Below are 19,809 nucleotides of genomic sequence, written 5' to 3' on the forward strand. Positions count from 1 at the left end.
TTGAGGCTTTTTCCACTTGAGACAAAAAAATGGGGAAAATTCAATTTTACCATGTTGATTTTTAAATCAGTGTCTACTGGATGGTTAAGATCTTGGCTTGCCTGCAATTTTTTCTGAATTAAAGAGTTAAAGAGAGTCTATTTTCTTTGTGTACATGGCACGGACTGACATTTTTCTACACTGTTACACTTTTATGGATGTAAGTGCTGTGTATCTTGCAGGAGGACTATTGCCAGCTCAAATCATACACCTGATGATGCATCCCAAGGCTAAACAGTATTATCCTTGATTAAGTATAAGCTGTCTCTGTTTTTAAAGTCAACTCATCCTGATTTTAAAAAAAGTGTAATAGCGACTATAAGCATACCATACCATGACAAATACTACTAAAATATCCCATCATAAACTCAGGCAAGCGGATTGGAGGGTTCAGACGTTTAATAAAAAGCCTTTGTCTCCATCTAGTGGTGAAAAAACAAAAGCACCGAAACTATAAAATCTGCACAGTAGACAGTTGCAAGTTGGCCTGCATTTATCTTACCCAGTTGCCTCAAAGCAAATCACACCATACAGAACATTTCCAACATCCAACTACTACAAAGCAAACTTAATAGAATCTAAATATGTTTAAGTGGTGCTGGTTATTTATTCATTTATAGTAGGCCTAATTTCTACTCGGTGTTATTCAGTTTGACCATCAAATGAATCATCTATCCATCACCTGGCTATTTATCTTTGGTCCTTACAATTTTCAGCAAGAGACCAAGACTAAAATTAAATTTAAAATTCCAGTCAAAACTAACTCAATCACTGGCGGAACAAAGACCAGACAATATTTCTAAGCTTTCTAGGGCACCAAACATTTCTATAGGAGGAAAGTTTGCTTTTTCCAACCCTCCGTGATCCTTTAACTCATCACGGCGCGCGCCCTTTACCTATAAGACGGTGACGTCAGACGCCACAAATCGCACACCTGGGAGCACTCAGCAGGCGGTGTCGGTGGCTCCTTGGCCGGGCTGAAATTTAAAAGTCCGGGGGCTTAATAGCAAAACTGCCCTTGTCAAAAAGTTCGGAAAAGCTAAGAGACACCGGGAAGACAGGAGGAGCTCGGAGCCTCACTGAGAAAGGTTGGTAAAGCTTCTAAGTTAGCCGAGGTCACTATCAGCTGTGTCAACACGTGTTTAGCCCGTGAAGTTTGTAATTTATTGTAGCCCGTTTGTTCAGACTAACATGTTTAACCTTACCGCACTGTGGGAACGCAGGCTTTTGCACCATATGATGTATCGTTTTCATTAAATCTGCATATTTAAATATAAGGACACAGAATTTAGCAATGGTCTGAATGGTGTGTGGTCGCTCACAGTCACCGGGTTAACCCACAATGCTGTAAGCCCCTACTAGTTATGATCGGATACAATTCCGAAATAGTAAATGCGCTTGATTAATACATTTTGGTCCTTTTGTAACCGCACAAACGCAGCAATGTGAGCAAATTAAGTGACAGGCCTCGCGGCCTCCAGCGCGAGCACCATTTTGATAAGAAGGCTTCTGTGCAAAAGGCCTGACAGGGGGAGAATACTTTGACTGCTTTGTTTGCTTGTTTTATTTATTTTAAGTGAATATAAACTGAGAGTGTGGTGGTTAAGAAATTCAGCCATACTATCCGTATCGCAACTCCAAAACAGTTGTCAAACAATCAAACAAGTGGATGCAGGCCTCTCCGGGTGCTGTACAACATGGAACAGTTGCTGCAGTGTAAACCAGCTGAGGATTTGAGAGTCAATGTCCACTAAGATGACATTTTTTTTAATCAATAACAGAACGATGCCCTCCTGTAAGCTGTGATGAAAAGACACCGGGAGAAACTCGTCCTCTAAAACTCAACAAGAAAAGTAAGTGATGTGATTATTGCGGTCAGGTGTGCTGGTTCCTGTTAGGCCCATTTGTAACGTTTTAATTTGACTGCACCCGGGGACGTACACATTTGAAGCATATATGCCCTTTTATCGCGTTTATCTACATATAATACAGATATACTAAAACAAATTTTATGGTATGAGAATTACCAAACCGTCGAGGCTCGAGACATCTATCAAACTAACCTGTTTTTTGTTTGTTTTTTTCCCGCAGGTAGATCTACGAACCAGTAAGACAATTTTTTTCTTTTTTTATTCTGTGTGTTTTTGGCCGCCGCGCCGCGCTCTCACAAACACGCACACATGCACGCACACTGACTTTTACATCCTCCCCTCTCTGTCTCTTTGCTGTGAATTGCTATGTCTTGTCATGGCCGCCGCGTCATGACTGCTTGTTGGTCTGCTTGAAATGTTTTTATGTGTTATATGTGTCATATGTGTCTTTGCTTGGCTGCCGCGCCAAGACTATATATTTTTTTTTTAAAAAAACATCCGCCGACATAGCCCTAGTCTGCGCATCCAATTTGACCACCATGGCCACCCATTATTCCGCGTGTCCGTAAGCTACAACATGGCCACCTGTGTTTGTCTCTGTCTTTCCATTTCTCTTTGTTTTTCTTCTCTCAGGAACAGATAGCTGATCAACTGTGTGGGGAGGGATGGCCTCCTAACACAATTGGAACATTTAGTGGTCTTGTTGTTTTGGATAGTGAGTTTATTTAGAGGACTGCAGGCTGGTTGGAAGAGGGAGAGAAATCTGTTTGTTTTTTGAACCTAAATGCTCAGTAAGAAAAAGGTTGGCTCTGGTTTGATAAGCTAGTGATGGTGTGACCAGGAAGAGTGAGACATAGGGTCAGAGTTAGACTGATGTGGTGCAGAGACTGAAGGCTCTGTGATGGCTCCAGACAGGTTTTGTTAGGTTGTTTATTAGTGGCTCTGTGGTGTTGAGTGTGAGACAGGGAAGGTTTTTGTGTACAATGATTTGATGGAGCTGCAGTAGACAATAGTAATGGAGAGTTTTTGTAGTGTGGCATAAACAAAGGTTGTGCTAAAAATCAGGTGTATTGAAGGTGCTTTGTCTTATTGATTTCTGTCTAATAAGCTTGGATCAATATTTGTGAACTAATTTTTCCTTTTTAGGTAAATCTACAATCGGTGAGTCCCATTTTTATATTCTTTAATTCTATGTTGCGTTTTTGGATGGTCGCTGTGCCTTCCTGATTATGTCTCTCTATAGCAGGGCTGAACAATTAATCAAAACATTAGTCAGAAGAATTTTATTTTTAAGTGAAAACAAAACTTAAAAAATAAAAATACTATCTCTAAATAATTCCTCCAGCCCTGCTCTAGATTTATGTTTTGAGTGACTTTTTTTAGACTGTAATAAAAATCCTCTAGGATTGTCTGTTTCTTTGTGTTAGTACATCATCACAAAACACATTTCCACTGTCATCACAGGTTGTCATTTTCACTATTTTAGAAATAAAATAGATTCTAGAAACCCATGAAATTAGTTTGGAAACAAATTTATCTGAAAGCATGGAAAAACTTATTGATTAGCCTTAAACACACATTGTGAGCAGCCTTAACTTAGAACTGGAGATTATTCATGCAGTTTCAACATCAAACGGTCCAGAGCTTTGTCAGAATCACTGGAACAAAAGTCTGTGCTCTTGTGTGCGACGTGACCATTTGTTCATCCGTCCAATGTGGTTGCGCGTCCGTTGTCCAACATATTTGTTTCCTGGAGGATCTCTGAACAGAATTTTCCTTGAGGATCTTCAACAGGTCTTAGTGGACCTACAATCTTCAAAAGTAAGTGCTGTTTTTTTACTTTGTGCTGGGGTTTTGCTGGGCTGCTGTGCCATAACTAACCAATTTCATTTTCAGCCTTCATCTGGACTTCACTTTACAAAAGAAGAGGATTGCGTCTTTGTTTGTTATTTTTTTTGTTATTTTTGTGCCGCCGTGCAATCTCCAATCTCTATCCCTCACCCTTTTATCTCGGCTGCCAAGCCGATCTACCGATCTATCCCTTTTCCTCGTTCATCCATCCAACATGACTGCCGATCAGTCTAAAAGAAAAAAAAAAACCAAAAACAAAAAAAAAAACCCCAAAAAAAGTGAGGATTGCGTCTTTGTTTGTTATTTTTTTTGTTATTTTTGTGCCGCCGTGCAATCTCCAATCTCTATCCCTCACCCTTTTATCTCGGCTGCCAAGCCGATCTACCGATCTATCCCTTTTCCTCGTTCATCCATCCAACATGACTGCCGATCAGTCTAAAAAAAAAAAAAAAAAACAAAAACAAAAAAAAAACCCCAAAAAAAGTGAGGATTGCGTCTTTGTTTGTTATTTTTTTTGTTATTTTTGTGCCGCCGTGCAATCTCCAATCTCTATCCCTCACCCTTTTATCTCGGCTGCCAAGCCGATCTCTACCGATCTATCCCTTTCTTCGTTTATCCGTCCAACGTGGCCATCTGCTCGTTACAATTTAGCCACTGTTCGTCCATCCGTCCTTCAAATAATCTAAACATATGATGTTTAGATTATTAGAAAGACGGACAACCTATAAAGTGCCATTTCTTTTACTTGTATTGATACTGCTTTTATATAGATGACTGCATGAATGGGTCTCCTACCCATTCATGCACTCATCTACACAAGCTTTTGAGAGAATTTTTTTTTTTTTTTTCCTTTGAGCCTGTACATGCAGCAAGAAAAAGACTGACTCTCTTTGAGTCAGTTTTTTTCTTTTGATTGTGAGTAGATTTTGTGTACATGATTTGATAGAGCTGCATTAGATGATGGTGATGATAGGAATGGAAAGTTTTTTGTAATGTGGTGCAGATGAAGGTTATCAGCCTGTCAGTTGTGTATTGTAGGTGCCTTGTCATGGCTGCTGTCTTGCAACAAAGCCTTAAGTCTGTCCATCTTTTGTTTGTCCATCTTTTGTCCATGTTTTTGATGGCTGCCATGCTATCACTTGTGGCAGCACCTTTCTGCCTCTGTGTTTGTCAATTTATGTTTGCGTGTCTGTCAACCATGTGCTGTGGTTCTACTTTGCCGCCGTGTGAAGGAAAACCACAGTGCCATGATTGTCTGTTTTGCGTTTTTGCCATTTGTCCATCCAAGATGACTGCCAATCCATTCGTCTACCCGTCTTAGTCTGTAAAATCGGTGTTGTATTTTTCCTGGTGAATCTACAAACAAGTAAGTCCCATGTTTGTTTAATTATGGCTGCCATGCCAGTCCTTTCTTTCCCTGTCTCTCACATGAACACGCACACATGCACACACACTGATCCTTACACTCTCCCTATCCACTGTCTTTTTCCAATTGTTGTGTCTTGGCCGCCGCGCCTCTCAAAAACACGCACACATGCACACACACTGATACTGACACTGTGTGTCTGTCTTTGTCTATGTCTGTCTGTGCCTTGCTTGTGTCAGTTGGTCTTTGTCTTTCTGTGTCTCTCTTTGTTTGTCTGTGTCTGACCTTACTGACAATCAGATGACTTTTATTGTGCTGTCTGTGTCTCTGTGTATAATTTGTCTGTCTCTTCGTCTGTCTGTGTCTGACTGACTGACATTCAGATTAGCTTTATTTGACTGACTGACTGACCGACCAACAATCAAATTAACTTTACTAGACTGTCTGTGCTGCTGTTTTTTTTTCTTTTTTAAACTTTTGTTAGTTGTGTCTGACCAATTGACAAATTAGCTTTATTGTACTCACCAACTGACAAACTGTCAAATTAGCTTTATTAGATTGACCAACTGTTAAGGACTGACAGAAAGGAAACCTAATATTTCTAAAGCAATACAGAATTTGGCAAACATTGGAAAATAATTGGCAATAAATACACAATAATATGCAAATATAAACAATCCTACCAAATGTAATTAAAGGCTTCAAATAACAATTATTTTTAGTTGGACCCAATATACAGGATGGAAACATGGTTCATTAATGTATGGATGGAATGAGCCTAGGAGATGAATATGGCATATGCCATGACTGTTCATTTCCATCTCTGTCCAGTCAGCTTGGATCATCAGAAAAAGTAAGCATTTCTTTTTCTAAGTGCTATGTGAAAGCAATTGGACTTGCTTAAGGTTCTTGAAAACCTTTCATCTGAACAGCTTCAGTTCTGTCCACTTGCCTTTGTATAGCACTTAGAAATACTATGGCCTGGATGACTGAGATTCTTCAAACAAAAGTAAGTACCATTTTTGTTTTTTAAATCCTGTTTTTCAACTTTTCACCATTCCTGTGCTGTTCTGGCCACTCTGGTTCTGTCTTTGTTGGTCCTTGTCGGTCTCTCTCCGTTTCCTGTCTCTATTTGTCTTTCCCTAGCTTTGTTTGTCTCTTTGTCTGTTTCTCCTTTTGTCTGTCTCTGTTTCTCTTTGTGTGTCTGTTTCTGTCTTGATTATGAGGCTGTAGCGTATGACCTAAACTTCAGGCTTACATATGCAGCCTATAAGTATAAAGTCTGGCTCTTTTTTTTTTTTTTTTTTATAATTGGGTTTCCGTTAATGCTGGAGGAAATTCTTTTCATCTAAGATTTGTTTCAGACTGCTTATTAGTTTTTGATACCAGTTTTATGTTTATTGACTTCACATTTAATTGGATTTTAAAATTAAACGCTGGCTTGTCTCATTCTGCCAATTTTAACTCTAACTGGAGACTCAAGCATAACCTTTTGAGTTCAAGTAGGTCTGGAGCTGTAGAGTTTCGTTTCCGTGTTTATTTGCGTGGCGTATTGGGAGGCCTCCCAGCAGGGGAATTTTATCCCTCCCCTGCAATGCGTTATTCGGGTAGGATAGCGACAACATGCACGGCGTCATCAACTGATAGGATATCTTGGGTATTTTCATATGAACATAATTGATTGGTAGATGGGTTACAGTAGCACGTTTGGGTTCTCTTGGAGGGAGTAAACCTGGCAGAAAAAGACAACTCTGATAGAGCTCTAAAGGAGCTACTGGACACCCAATTTGGGTATATTTCTGTAAATTTCAATCTATTGAAAGATTTACACTCTATATTATTTGATCCCTTTTTGGTTGACTAATTTGCATTTCAGCAGGTCTGTCTGCAGGCCCAAGACACAGTGCTGGCAACCTGCTAAGATGACGAAGTGGGATTTGATATGTTTGAACTACATGTTGGGTGGTTGAATAGCATCTGAAACTCTCCCCACACACCTTTCCAACATTGGCTAAGAGGTATGTGTTTGTCAATCATGTGTAACTTTCCAGAATTGACAATCTGACAGGCATGCTTCATGTTACAATTGGCCAGCTTAGAGTCAATCGGGACAAAACTTAATCCAGTGTCCTGGTCTGTTACACAGGAAATGGCTATCAACCGGTTGTCTAGACAATGTTCTCCCTCAGCTATCAACTCTGTAGCCTCCCTAAAATTCCTCTCTCTGTATTAATCCTTGTTTGGCTGTGCATAAGCAATCCTACTTCACTGTACCCAGATTTCATTTTTCTTTGTGTTGCTTTTCAATGTTCACTGCTGCTTTTGTCACACCTGCAAAGGGAGCTCTTTCTAATTTGGCATTACTGTTTTTACGTGTTTGGTAAGATGTGGTAGTAGACCATTTACCAAGCATACAACTTGAAATGCTTGACCCTGATCTTTTCAAATAGTTCAACAAACATCTTCATACGGACCATAAGTCATGGTCTACACATTTGCTTTCTGGTAAGGTTCTGAGAGACCCTTATTTTTTGGTTACAATCACAATCAATGCACTAGGACATCTTTGATACTACAGAGAACAAGGTCAATAGAGTCGACTCATATCACATAAGAAGGCAAGGCTTTTCTCCTTCCCCTTCTTCTCTGAGTGTGAGGAAGTCTGTGCTTTAAGTAGAATTATTGCTAAATTAGACCACTTAGCTGATTCTGTCTTAAAGTTGTACATGTAACTTAAAGGTATTTAAGAAACTGAAAAAACCCTAGCTGGTTGTGCAGTTTCCAAAACCAGAAAAGGATCCATCTGGTTTTGTGAATCAGCTGACCATTTGTATATATATCATGATCTTACTTCATGCCCCAACAATAAAAATACTGATAATTTTAGATTTTAGTACTCCAAATTGGCAATATAAGCATTTGAGTGAATCAGGGTATTTCAAGTTGTTGACTTTGTCAATGGTCTACAGCCACATCTTATAAAACATATAAAAACAATGCTGAATTAGGAAATGGCTGCCTTTTGCAGATGTGACAACAGCAGCAGTGAATGTTGGAGAGCTGCACGAAGAGAAAATGAGACCTTGGGAAAGTGCAGTGGCGTTGTTTGATGTGCAGTCAAATGAGGCTGTAATGCAGAGGGAGAAACTTTAGGGGGGTGACAGAACTGGGAGCTGAGGAGGAACTTGTTCTAGACAACTGGATGATGGCTGTTTCCTGTGTAACAAACCTTAACACTGGGTTAAGCTTTGTCCTGAAGGACTCACCAAGCTCTCCAGTCATGGCATGAAGTGTGTCTGTGAGATTGTTGATTCTGGCAAGTTACAGATGACTGGCAACACAGACACCTGTTAGCCAGTATTGGAAAGGTGTAGGTGGAAGGAGTTTCAGACGCTGTCTAACCATCCAAAATGTACTTCAGATGTATCATTTCCTGCTTGGTCATTTTAGTATGTTGTCTGCTCTGTTTTGGACCTTCATGCAAATGTGTTGAAATGCAAATTAGTCAAATGAGAGGTGAAATCAAACACTATACAGTAGAGTACAAGGTGTTTTATTATTCAGTTGACAAACCTAGATGAACTGAGCTTTTTCATTGTCTTACTAACAAATGTGTAATCACTGCACTTGGAGTCAGGATCAAGGTAAAATCAAATTTCCAATGTAGAACCAGCCAACTTGTAATCTTAAATGTTTGGATGTTGGAGTATTTAAAGTGCCAGTTGGTCTGGTGATAACGATGAATGACTCAAAACTTATCTGTCCTACTGTTAGCCTTGTTTCATACTTGTCATGGCATTGTTTCTGGCTAGTGTGAAACTGACAAGCATGGTTCAATGTATTGGCATAGGCAGGGCAGGACTCAATTTGGCCCCAGATGACCCAGGTAGTGGACTTGAGTTTCCTCCAGTATTCTCAATGAGGCCCTGACACCAAAATACCCTCTGCAGTTAAAAGGGTCAGCTGTGTTACTCACCACCCTTGTTCAGTTCTGACAATTCAGTCCTGTCTTAAGGGTCTTGTCAATTTAAATCAGACACCAAATATAAATAACATTGTTTTTTGTATGAATAGTTGTAGGTTGTCCAAGCCATATGCTGATGGAGTAGTTTCAGCAGTTCCCTGTGGCTCCAGAAAAAATCATTGAGGGATGATGTTATCCAGAGAACAGCTGGGAAGAAGAGGAAGGCCAAGCTGCACCAAACCCTCCTTGATGATGCTGCCTCTGTTCCATGTGATTGATGTCTTCAGGTGTGTTGTTTAAGATATGTTATCCACTTCTTTATAATTGTTTCTTGCTTTATACTAACTGATTGTGTTTTTCTTTGTTTGAGTCAGATGTCCAACCTTCAGGAAGCCTGGAATGTTGGGGCCTGACTTGAGTTCACCAAGCCTTGCACACAGCCTTGACTTCCAGACACCACCCCTGAGTGACTGCTATATGCCACAAGTCTGCAAAGTGGTTTGCCAGCTTTGCACAACTCAGCTACTGATTAAACACAAACTATGGCCATTAATGAACAATGTAAACCTCTGGCAGAATGTTTGTGCTAGGAACACAAGTTTAGTGAGCTACAGACACATCTACCCATGTGCCTTAAAGTCATCAGACTCCTCAACGACAGAACCCACCTCCTATCTCCACTGGTTGAGACAACCATATACCTCACATTTAAACTGTCACCACCACAGATGTCATGCAACACACAAACATGGCTATGTGTGTATACATGTGTACATTGGTCATGTACAAATGACCAAGATCTGTTGTATCTATTATTCCTGTCTTTTTTTTTTTTTTTTTCTTTGATGTTGACTACATTTCCCCGTGCTGTCAAATTTGATTTTCTTCCCAATGGGAATCAATACAGGTAGAACAGAGCTTTTATTTGTAACCTTGTAATGCCAGAGTGAGATCTTGGGTTCTCTGTGTGCACGTCCTGACAGAATCAGCAACATTTGGAGCAAACTTTTGTCCATTTATTTCCAAATTTGGCAATCACAACCAGGAATGAGCTAGGACATCTCAACACTACAGAGAACAAGGTCAACAGAGTCGACTCGTATTGCATAAGAAGGCAAGGCTTTTCTCCTTCCCCTTCTTCTCTGTGTGTGAAGAAGTCTGTGCTGTAAGTAGAGTTATTCGTAATGTAGACACTTTTGCTGATTCTGTCTTAAAACTGTACTTGTATTGGATAACTGACTTAAAGGAATTTAAGAATTTGGAGAAAACCTTGCCCTTTAAGTAGGGGTATGGACCACTACTGAGTTGTGTGCTGTGGTTGTGCAGTTTCCAAAACCAGACAAGGATCCCTCTGGTTTTGTGAATCAGCTGACCATGGTATGCTATTGTTATGGTCTTACTCCAAGATACATACAGAAATGGCTGACAGTGTGCACTTAACAACATTTATTTTATTTATAATGCTGCTATTTTGACTCTATTTATTCATCACTCTCCTTACTTATTCTGTAGGATACATTACTGTGTGCATTCTGTAAAAAAGTTAAAATACAATAGCAGCTTAAATGCTAATAATGTCCACTTTGGATCATCTTCAAAATACCCATGTGTTATTGAAAAGGGAAAAACAGCATTTTTTTTTTTTTTTTTTTTTTTTCAGGGCAAATGGTAAATGTCTGAACCTACAACAAAGCATTTCAGCTGATAATCACCAGTAGTCAAAAGCCTAGTTTCTGTAGTCACAGCAGCCCTAAACAGGGTGTCCTCGTGCTGTTTTACCCATCATTATCATTGACTGTGTCCTTTTTCATGCTATGTTTACCTGGTATTATGTGCTGGTGTGTTGTAACTTAACTGTTTCTGCCTGTGGTTCTGTGATTATGTGCTAATTGCTGTTCAGTTCTGTGAAAATTAATACAGTAAAGGGGGCAGTAAAATCCAACTAAATAAGACTCCTGTAAATGTTCTGTTTTCAAAAGTTTACTTTTTCAGTACAAGTATTGAAATTGTATCAGCAATCTGGTAACTGGGAGTGCAATTTCCAGTATAATAAAAATTCACAATTTCTTGAAACATTCTGAAGAGTTAAGATGTTAATTATTATAACGAAAAACCCACAGTTGGTTTGATGACAGACACTTGACTGTGTCCTCTTTAAGCTAAAACTGATCTGATAACCAAACTCATCCCACATGGACTCACATGGAGTGTTGTTTACACGTGTGTTGCATCCTGTTACTGAAGTAGCAACACCATAATGTAGAAGTACTCTGTTACAAGTAAAAACTATGCATTGAAAATGTTTCTCGTGTAGAAGTAGAAAAGTATGGGCATCAAAATTTACTTAACGTACCAAAAGTAGAAGTATCATCATATAGAATGGCCCATTTCCGAATTATATTATTGTAATTAGTGATGTAAATGTGTCATATTGCTGCTGTTAAAGGTGAAATATGAGCATACAGAGCAGAGCTGTTGGCTCCCTCTGGAGGTGAAGCAACTGTAACTGTTCCCAAAGAATTTCTTCTGGTAGAGGTAACTCACACTCCAACTGATGTTTGACTGGTGTTTTTTTATACATGGTGTGTACTACTTTAAAATCTATCAGTTCTCTGAATTTTAAAGCCTTCAGTGTAATAAAGAGTGAGTTGGCTGTTTATTGTTGTTTTGTTTACCGTTCTCATTGCGCTAGAGTATTTGCCCACTCTTCCACAAAGTAAGTTAGTTACATAAGGAAACATAAGGGGGCTCAACAACTGATATATTTGACATTGGGTAGCATATACACTCACAGGTGTCATTTTTCTGCATTGAATACTATTACTCTTGATACTTTTATTCATGTTGCTAATTTTGTGTTTTTACTCGGATGTAATTTTTTGTAACAAGGTTTATACTTGTACTGGAATGTTACAACTTTTAATCAAGTAAAGTGGTTGAAAACTTCCCCCACCACTGTTTAAAACTCAATGAGACAGAAAAATAGATAAAATGAAAGAAATACATATATGCATAGATAAACTCCTAAAGATGAACATTCCATTAGAACATGGATAGTACTGTTACAGCACAGAGTTGTACTGGAACACAGGGAGTTCTATTAGAACACAGACAATCCTGCAAACACCGTAGTTCTCATATCTCAGACTCTAGTTTGATTCTCCACAGTGAGGTGACTCAGTATCTTTACTAAACTACAAACATTACAAGAGAAAAACACAGCAACGAGACAGAGCGCTTAATAAGAAGACAAGAGAAGGAAAAGTTGAAGAATCAGGAGCCAGGAAACCCTGCTCATCTGAAGTTGTCCGAAGAGAGACAGGTAAGACATTTAAATGCCCTTTACAGAGGTATCAGCAGTAAGTTAGTTTTGAGCTTAGATTTTAATTTGCACCCTTTAAAAACATTTTAAAAATTGTATGTTTCCACACTAGGACACAACACCACGTACCATGGATAAAGACATGGAGGACACTGAGAAGATCGTTGACTCGCTCATCTCAGACGTCATTGAACAGGCTGCTCAAGCTCAATCTTTTGGTCTGGAGGAGCTATTTGCTGAGCCTCTTAAGGTGAGACCTGCAGAGGCTGACGAAGACAAGGTCATGGAGATACCATCAGGACCTTCAGAAGAGGATGGACGTACTTTGGTTTCCCAGGGAGGAAATGAAGCAGCAGCAGACCAGACAGTCGTCATGAATTCCTCCACCATGTCTCTCGTAATAATGAGATTTTTCCAGAGCCTCACTGAAGAGTAGGTCATTTATTTTCTCACTGAAACTCTAGTGGACACTTGAATACATTTTCAACATTTGTGTACATTATTTCTGTGTTTCATCTTTTGTTTCTGTTCACTCTTTTTTAGGCAATGGAGGGAAGTCAGCGAGGGCGTTTTCAATCGAGACGTGAAGGAGAAGCTGATTGACATGTGCGTGGATGTGCTGAAGTTCACCTCAGACTCAGTCATTAGAAATGTCTTGGAGTCACTTGCTCAGTCATCCACCTCATCTGACACCTTCACCCTGAAGACCCCCTCTGAAATCCAGAGAAGTGTGGAGAGCTCTTTCAGCCAGGCTGTCTGTGATATTGTCGGGACAGACATCCCCGTTAGGATTTCACCTGAATTCACAGAGGCCATAGCAACTGCAGTACTTGAAGTGGTCACCCCGGTCCTCTCCGTGGCCGTACAAGCCTCAGTGGATGAACGGTCCACGATCGCCACTGCTCCTGCCAGCCTCCAGGTGTCAAAGGACAAAGTAGCCAAGAAGACTCTGGCAGGAGCTATTTCCACCATGAAATCCCTCCTTACAGGGCGAGGCGCTGTGATCAAAAGGAGGGTTATGTCCCAACAAGGGTTGGAGCCTAACAAAGATGAAGAGACACCAGCCACAGGACGTAACAAAAAGAAAAATGAATCTGTGTGGAGGAGGTGTTTTAGACTGAAGAGAAAGATCCAGCCATTTCCACAGGAGGATTCAAATGGAGCGAATGGTGCTCAAAAGGGCAAACAGGAGTCCCGCTCTCCTCTTACAACATCCTCCATCACAGAGGACCCACCCCTGGCTGAAACTACGACTGGTGAGATCCAAGAGGAAGAGGAGACAAACTTCTCTAACAGCTCCTCAAAGGTAATGAAACCTCATCAAACCCAAACAACAAGTCTAGTTGTCTTTGACTTAAAGACATCTGCTCACTGTTGTATTTTTGTTGAACTGTAGCCTTTTATTTTTGTTCTGTACTGATGTGTTGTTTTTCTTCTAGAAAAAGAATGAAAACAAGAAAAAGGAGCAGAAGAAGAAGAAACTTCCTCTTTGGATGCGGCTGTTCTGCAGTCCATGCACCTGTCCACGCTGCCGCTCCTCCCCATAAGCTGCAGCCACCTCTCTCCTTCACCCCCTAACACCCCCCCCCACCACCACCACCACCAAAAAAAAACCTTTCTCAACCCCCCCACCCTCAACCCACCCCTTCTCTCTCCCCTCTCCACCTCTCTCTCTCTTTCCCTCTCAACCCAACCGGTCGAGGCAGATGGCCGTCCACCAAGAGCCCGGGTTCTGCTCGAGGTTTCTTCCTGTTAAAAGGGAGTTTTTCCTCGCCACTGTTGCCACAAGTGCTTGCTCTTGGGGGAATGTCTTTTTCTGGCCCCACTCAAAAACTTTTTAATTTGGCTTTAATAAAATTCACTTCAATTAAATATTCTGAAGATTAGTCACTGTCTTTCTCTCTTCACTGTATAAATATCTGAATACTGATGGTACTACTAGTTTGTGTGGAACATGATTTTCTGTTTCTGAGGAATCAGACAAACTTCCTAAAATCCTGTACCTTAGAAGCTGCAGCAGTGTTATGTTCACCTAGAGAGGAGATAACATTAGTTGAATGACAGATGCAGCACTTCAGTGATGGGACTGGACAAGTATCCTCATCTGCTGCTTTACTCTTTTTTTCTCTTCTCACACTTTTGCACTGATAGCAACAAAATGCTGATTGTGCCATGCAATCACCCCATCTCTTTTGGCTGCTGGGCTGGCTGCCTAATATATATATATATATATATATATATATATATATATATATATATATATATATATATATATATATATATATATAACAATTCTAGTTATTTGTATGTGTTCAACTCAACTGAGATTAACAGGAAAAAGGCTGGAGGTGACTATTTTATTCTATGTATCCCTCTATTGTTCATACCTCAGCAGCCAAGTGTTTGCCCCAGAGTTATATGACTGCTGCTGAGGCTTCTGTAGTTTCCTAATAAGCTTTGTAGTAATGTGTGTCCCAGCAGTGCTCTCAGTCACCAGTGAGGGGAGCTCCACTGCTAAAATGGTGACTCAGTGTAGTCACAGTGGTTTGAAGATTCAGTGTAAAAGACCCATTAGCATCACCTGGTGTTGCTCTGTGTTTTCTGAATACAGGACATGCTTAAAAGTAATTAGTTTTTTTATACACCACATAAGAGAACCACTGCACTATACCTTTTCTTAATCTTTTCATTTGTCATATCACTTTCATACTATGATACTGCATGCTGTTGTATTTTGCTATATTATGCATGTGTGTGGATTTCATGTGGCTGTACAACCTTTCACACAACAGCTGCAATGTTTCACATTTCATTTCTTATTTTCTTACGTCTTATTGTAGTTTGTCTAATATCATCTGACCATATTACATAATCCTGTAGCCATTATTATTATTACCTTTTTTATCATATCATATCATATCATTTGTTCCATCTCTTACTATTCAAACACTGAAAAAAGATTCACCACTTCGCCATGTGAGTACAGTGTGGTGGCAAAAAGGGAGAATGAAATGATGAAGTTTCCTAGGGAAATGTTAATCCCATTTATTTCCAGCATTTATAAGGTTTGACATCTAGGTGCTGTCAGCCAATGTTGCACACAGTGCTGCCAAAACAACCACAAATTCAAGTTAGGTTGTGGATGGGGTTATTTTTCTACTCAGTCAGACAAATTAAGAAATGAGGCATACCAGTATTGAGCCAATAAAATCTGAATACCTTTACTAATCCTATTTATTTATACATTATGTATGTATTTATGTTTGGGACAGTACTGAAGCAGTGCATCTCTGCTTGGAAGTTGCCCCTGCTGAACTTCTGGGGGAAGCCAAAAGAAGTTGATGCTGGGAGAGAGACCGCAATGAACAAGCAGGATAACATGGACAGTAACACAGTCAAACTACACATCAGGACTATATTCATAACAACACAGTCAAATGACAGGGAGTGCAACAAGACAATAAATGTTTCGTCACATCTTCAGTCGACATTGACAGTGTACATATTGACATATTTTGCACCACTGGAACCCTATACAGATTGTCTTCTTGACTAGAGACTCTAGACTCCCCAGGGTGAAGAAAGTGAAACAGCACCATTCGCTCCTCACTAATTACCACTACTGAGGTGCCCTTGAGCATGAAATTTGACTCACAACTGCTCCAACAGCTGCTGAAGGCAGGGACCAACAGAGCAGACTGGGGTTGCACTGGGCACCTGCTGAAGTCATGGTCTTGATATTTTGATGAATATGTGTCTTTTTTTCAAACTGTTGCTACAAGTAACTTTCGATTCTGGTGAAACTCAGGTGTGGAAACAACCTTTCAGGGCAGTGAATGGTAACCGTGTGAACTTATAATTTCTGTGTTTCCGAAATCATGGTTTTGGCTCTGAGCGTGAATGTAACTGCTTTGCTTAGTTTACATGTTCTTGGTTGTTTTTTTATATATATATATAACTATGGAAGTGGTTATTTGTGTGCTGTGTATCTATCATATCGCATCATAACTGTCTCAGTGTTAACAGAGTTTCTGTGATAAGGAGAGTAGTGGAGTAGGAGCCAGTCCTTATATATCAGAATGAGTAAATCAGATGGACAGATGCAGTTGGTATGTTTCTTATGACCGGGGAGAGCTGTGTACATTGGCATGCATTTGTGTAAAAGTAGAAGAGGTGGTTGCTACATTACAAATTGTTCCCAGCTTTCACATATAAACAGTAAAATAGCAGCATATTATGTACAACAAAAGCATTTTAGATAAGAAATCAAACTACATGTAGCTGTTATCCAAAACAATCAAGTCCAGAGTGAGGGAACTCCAAACAGGAACTCATATATTTTGAATTAGCGGTGAAAAGTGAGGGAGAAAGTGGAAAAGTGATGCTGTGTTTCCTATTATTGTAGGATGGGGGTTGACAACAGGGCCGAGTCCCTCCGCCATGCTGTGAACGCACCAGTGGAATTTGGATGGCGGCAGTGCTGATGATGAGAAATATGAGAGAGGAAGACAAAATACGCTGTTGTTCCACGCATTGTCATTGTGACCCAAGGGCAATCCCATCACACTCACACATGCGCGCACATACACACACTTGACATATGTATGCTGGGTGACAATCACACACTCAGCTGTCCACTATTAGAGCACACAGTTTTGGCACTCTTACACTGTGAACCAAACACACACATGCATATAGTACACATACACAAACACAGGCTATTGTCAGCACACATCTCATATGGAAATATTTGTAGTTGCGTTGCCAGAAGTGGAAGGGATTGCGTGTTGGCTGTTTGAAAATCTGCAGCACGCTCGTAAAGTTCTGCACGTAATCCCACACAGGTGATGACGCTTCAGAGTCAATGGTCAGACTGAGACCTTGAGGTCAGATGAATCAGAGCAGTCCTCATTTGTGTCATCTCATCTCCTGCTCATCTTTGCTGACTTTCTACACTGATGAACCCCAAATGAAGAATAAACTTTGGCTAAAATTATCTGGAAAAGTCTCAACCTAGTCGTGATTTTCTTAATCCATTGTCTGTTTCCTACAGTATGGCCACATTTTACAGTTAGAGTGCCATTATATGACATTAATACCACTACACTTGATTATTACTTTTGCACTGTTACAGTCACCTGGGCCCCAGGTGGACAGTCAATCAGGTGTTTATTACTGGGGATATGATACCATTATTCATGAAAATGTATAATATATAAATATAAATGGAATGCATAAGTGATTGTACTAAGATGAGAAAGAAGGAAATCTGGGAGAAAATAAAGACAGAATAAGTAAAGTAATAATAAATAACGTTTTGATTTATTGTATCAACAAAAGTCTTTCTCTTCTGTCATTTTCAGGGCTCCATACACTCAGCCCATTTTTATTGAATAAAAAAGGGCAATAGGGTTCAAAATATACTGTATACTCTAATATACTGTATATTGTACACTTCTTATTGATTTACTTTTTGCCTGTACTGTTATATGTTATGTCTGATGGAATACATATATATTCTATAAGGAATAAAAAAAAATTCCTAAAAAAAAAGGTTCTGTCTTCAGCAAAGAATATTAAAAGTCTCCTCATCTTCTGCAGACAGTCTATAAAGCACGATCAGTAGCCAAATGACTGTACTCATGGGTCAAAGAGGCCAATACTTCCAGTTATCCTCACTGTCAGTTGATATTTCCCTCAGTGACAGTGCACTGCTTATGTTGCTTATGCTTACTTACAAATGCTATACATGTAAAATGTTGTTCAGCTGTTGATGTGTACAATATGTGTGCAATCAAGGAAACTATTGATTGGGCCCATTATGCTCTGATTAGTCCACCGGCCACTCTCTCCTTCCCAGCTGGATGAGTCTATTCTGAGGCAGGAGACAATAAAGGAGTCCTCTCTCACCCCTTCCTATGTCTCTTCCACTTTACTTTCTTTTTCCTCTATATACTTTCTTTCTCATCCTTCTTCCTCTTCTCTCCATGTTCCCGCTCTTCCTTAGGGTCTTTAATATATATATTTTTTTTTTTCCAAGAAAAGTATACACATATGAGGTTGAGGAGCGTCTGTGCCCTCACACCTGTGGCTGTGGCAGACATATCCTGTTTGGAAAAGGCCTCACCAAACACCCTAATCCACCCACTTGCACACCCCTGTCCCCCGCCCTTGTTCCCCCACACAATCCTCCCCCCTCCGCTCTGCCAAACCAGGAAGTGTGCACAGGAAACAGCTGTCCCTCACGTCCGCCCGCTCGTCTCTTGCCAGGTGCATCCTGGGAACGGAGCAATGTGTGACCGTCGACATGTGGCTGACACTGTATGAGGTGTCGTTACAGTAATCAGGATCGCCATGAACTTTATACAACAAGGAGATAAAAATAAATCTCCTCGCCATCTACTGGCCTGTTTCAATTTCTATTAGTGAAGAAGGTTTTTGTTGGAAACATCAAGTCTAAATCTAAGCCTACAGCTTTTGAGCCTTTATGCTACAGGGCAGTGATGAAGATAAAACAAACAATTTAAGTTTGATCTGTCTGAGATAAAGCGGATATACTTGTCTCACGAATGATTGCCTCTCGTCAGCTGAAAGGGGAACTCCATCAATTACACACATCAGAGTCTGTTTACAGGTATTGGGGAGAGAAAGAAGAGCGTGCGGCATAAAAAAAAACTCTGGTTGTTGTGCATTGATTTTGATTAGATTTTTTTTAACTGTCCATTGGTCTTTTAACTGTCATTCCCAGCTCTGATCTGCTATTTTAATATCTCACAAAACAATTAAAATAAATCTGTTTGATCATGTTGATGTTGCTTTAATAATACTTCAACATGCTCCTGAACTGACACCTGCTGATTGCTGATGAAACAGACAGAGAGTCCATGTCATGGTAATATAAATGACAATGTAAACTCATCCTCCTGTTTTTCACTAAATCTTCACCATAATCTGAAACTCCTCTTGTTGTCTGTGCTGTATAGCTGGATGGCCGGTCTCCAGGACAATCAGGAAAAATAAACAGAGTCGACATCTGTCGCAGCAGAGTAGGAGTGAGAGCGTCTGTCCAGGCCAGCGCTCGCAGTATTGTTTGTCACTTTCTCCATGAAATGCTCTGCGAATACTGCCTCAAACAATTAGGTTCCAGTGATCCCTATCACCCAACACACAATAGTGTTTACATGACGTGGAGGAAACGTGGCCATGGAGCCCACTTTGGGGAGTGTGTGTGTGTGTGTGTGTGTGTGTGTGCCCTCAGGGTTCGTATGACTTTTAAGACTCTAAGCTCACACTGTATTCAGTCAGGGTGGAAAATGTTTCTGTGCCATGAGAATATTGCTTTTCAAAATGAAAAACTTTTTCTCTTCCCTGTCATTTTATTCTCCAGTTGGACTAA

At 40.1% G+C, this 19,809-nt stretch overlaps 1 protein-coding gene and 1 long non-coding RNA gene across 2 annotated transcripts; both read left to right on the plus strand.

The window, feature by feature from the left end:
- Window positions 1-976: 976 nt before the first annotated feature.
- LOC108875819 (uncharacterized) lies at window positions 977-3,074 on the plus strand. The gene is made up of 3 exons (XR_001959927.2): window positions 977-1,127; window positions 1,821-1,892; window positions 2,131-3,074. It is a non-coding gene; the product is annotated as an uncharacterized LOC108875819 (long non-coding RNA).
- Window positions 3,075-12,543: 9,469 nt separating this feature from the next.
- On the plus strand, window positions 12,544-19,809 carry LOC108875805 (uncharacterized). The gene is made up of 3 exons (XM_051070280.1): window positions 12,544-12,845; window positions 12,957-13,719; window positions 19,801-19,809. Exons 1-3 carry the CDS (start codon window positions 12,544-12,546, stop codon window positions 19,807-19,809), a joined length of 1,074 nt encoding a protein of 357 aa, XP_050926237.1.

This window comes from Lates calcarifer, linkage group LG5 (assembly GCF_001640805.2).
Source record: "Lates calcarifer isolate ASB-BC8 linkage group LG5, TLL_Latcal_v3, whole genome shotgun sequence".
NCBI lineage: Eukaryota > Metazoa > Chordata > Actinopteri > Centropomidae > Lates > Lates calcarifer.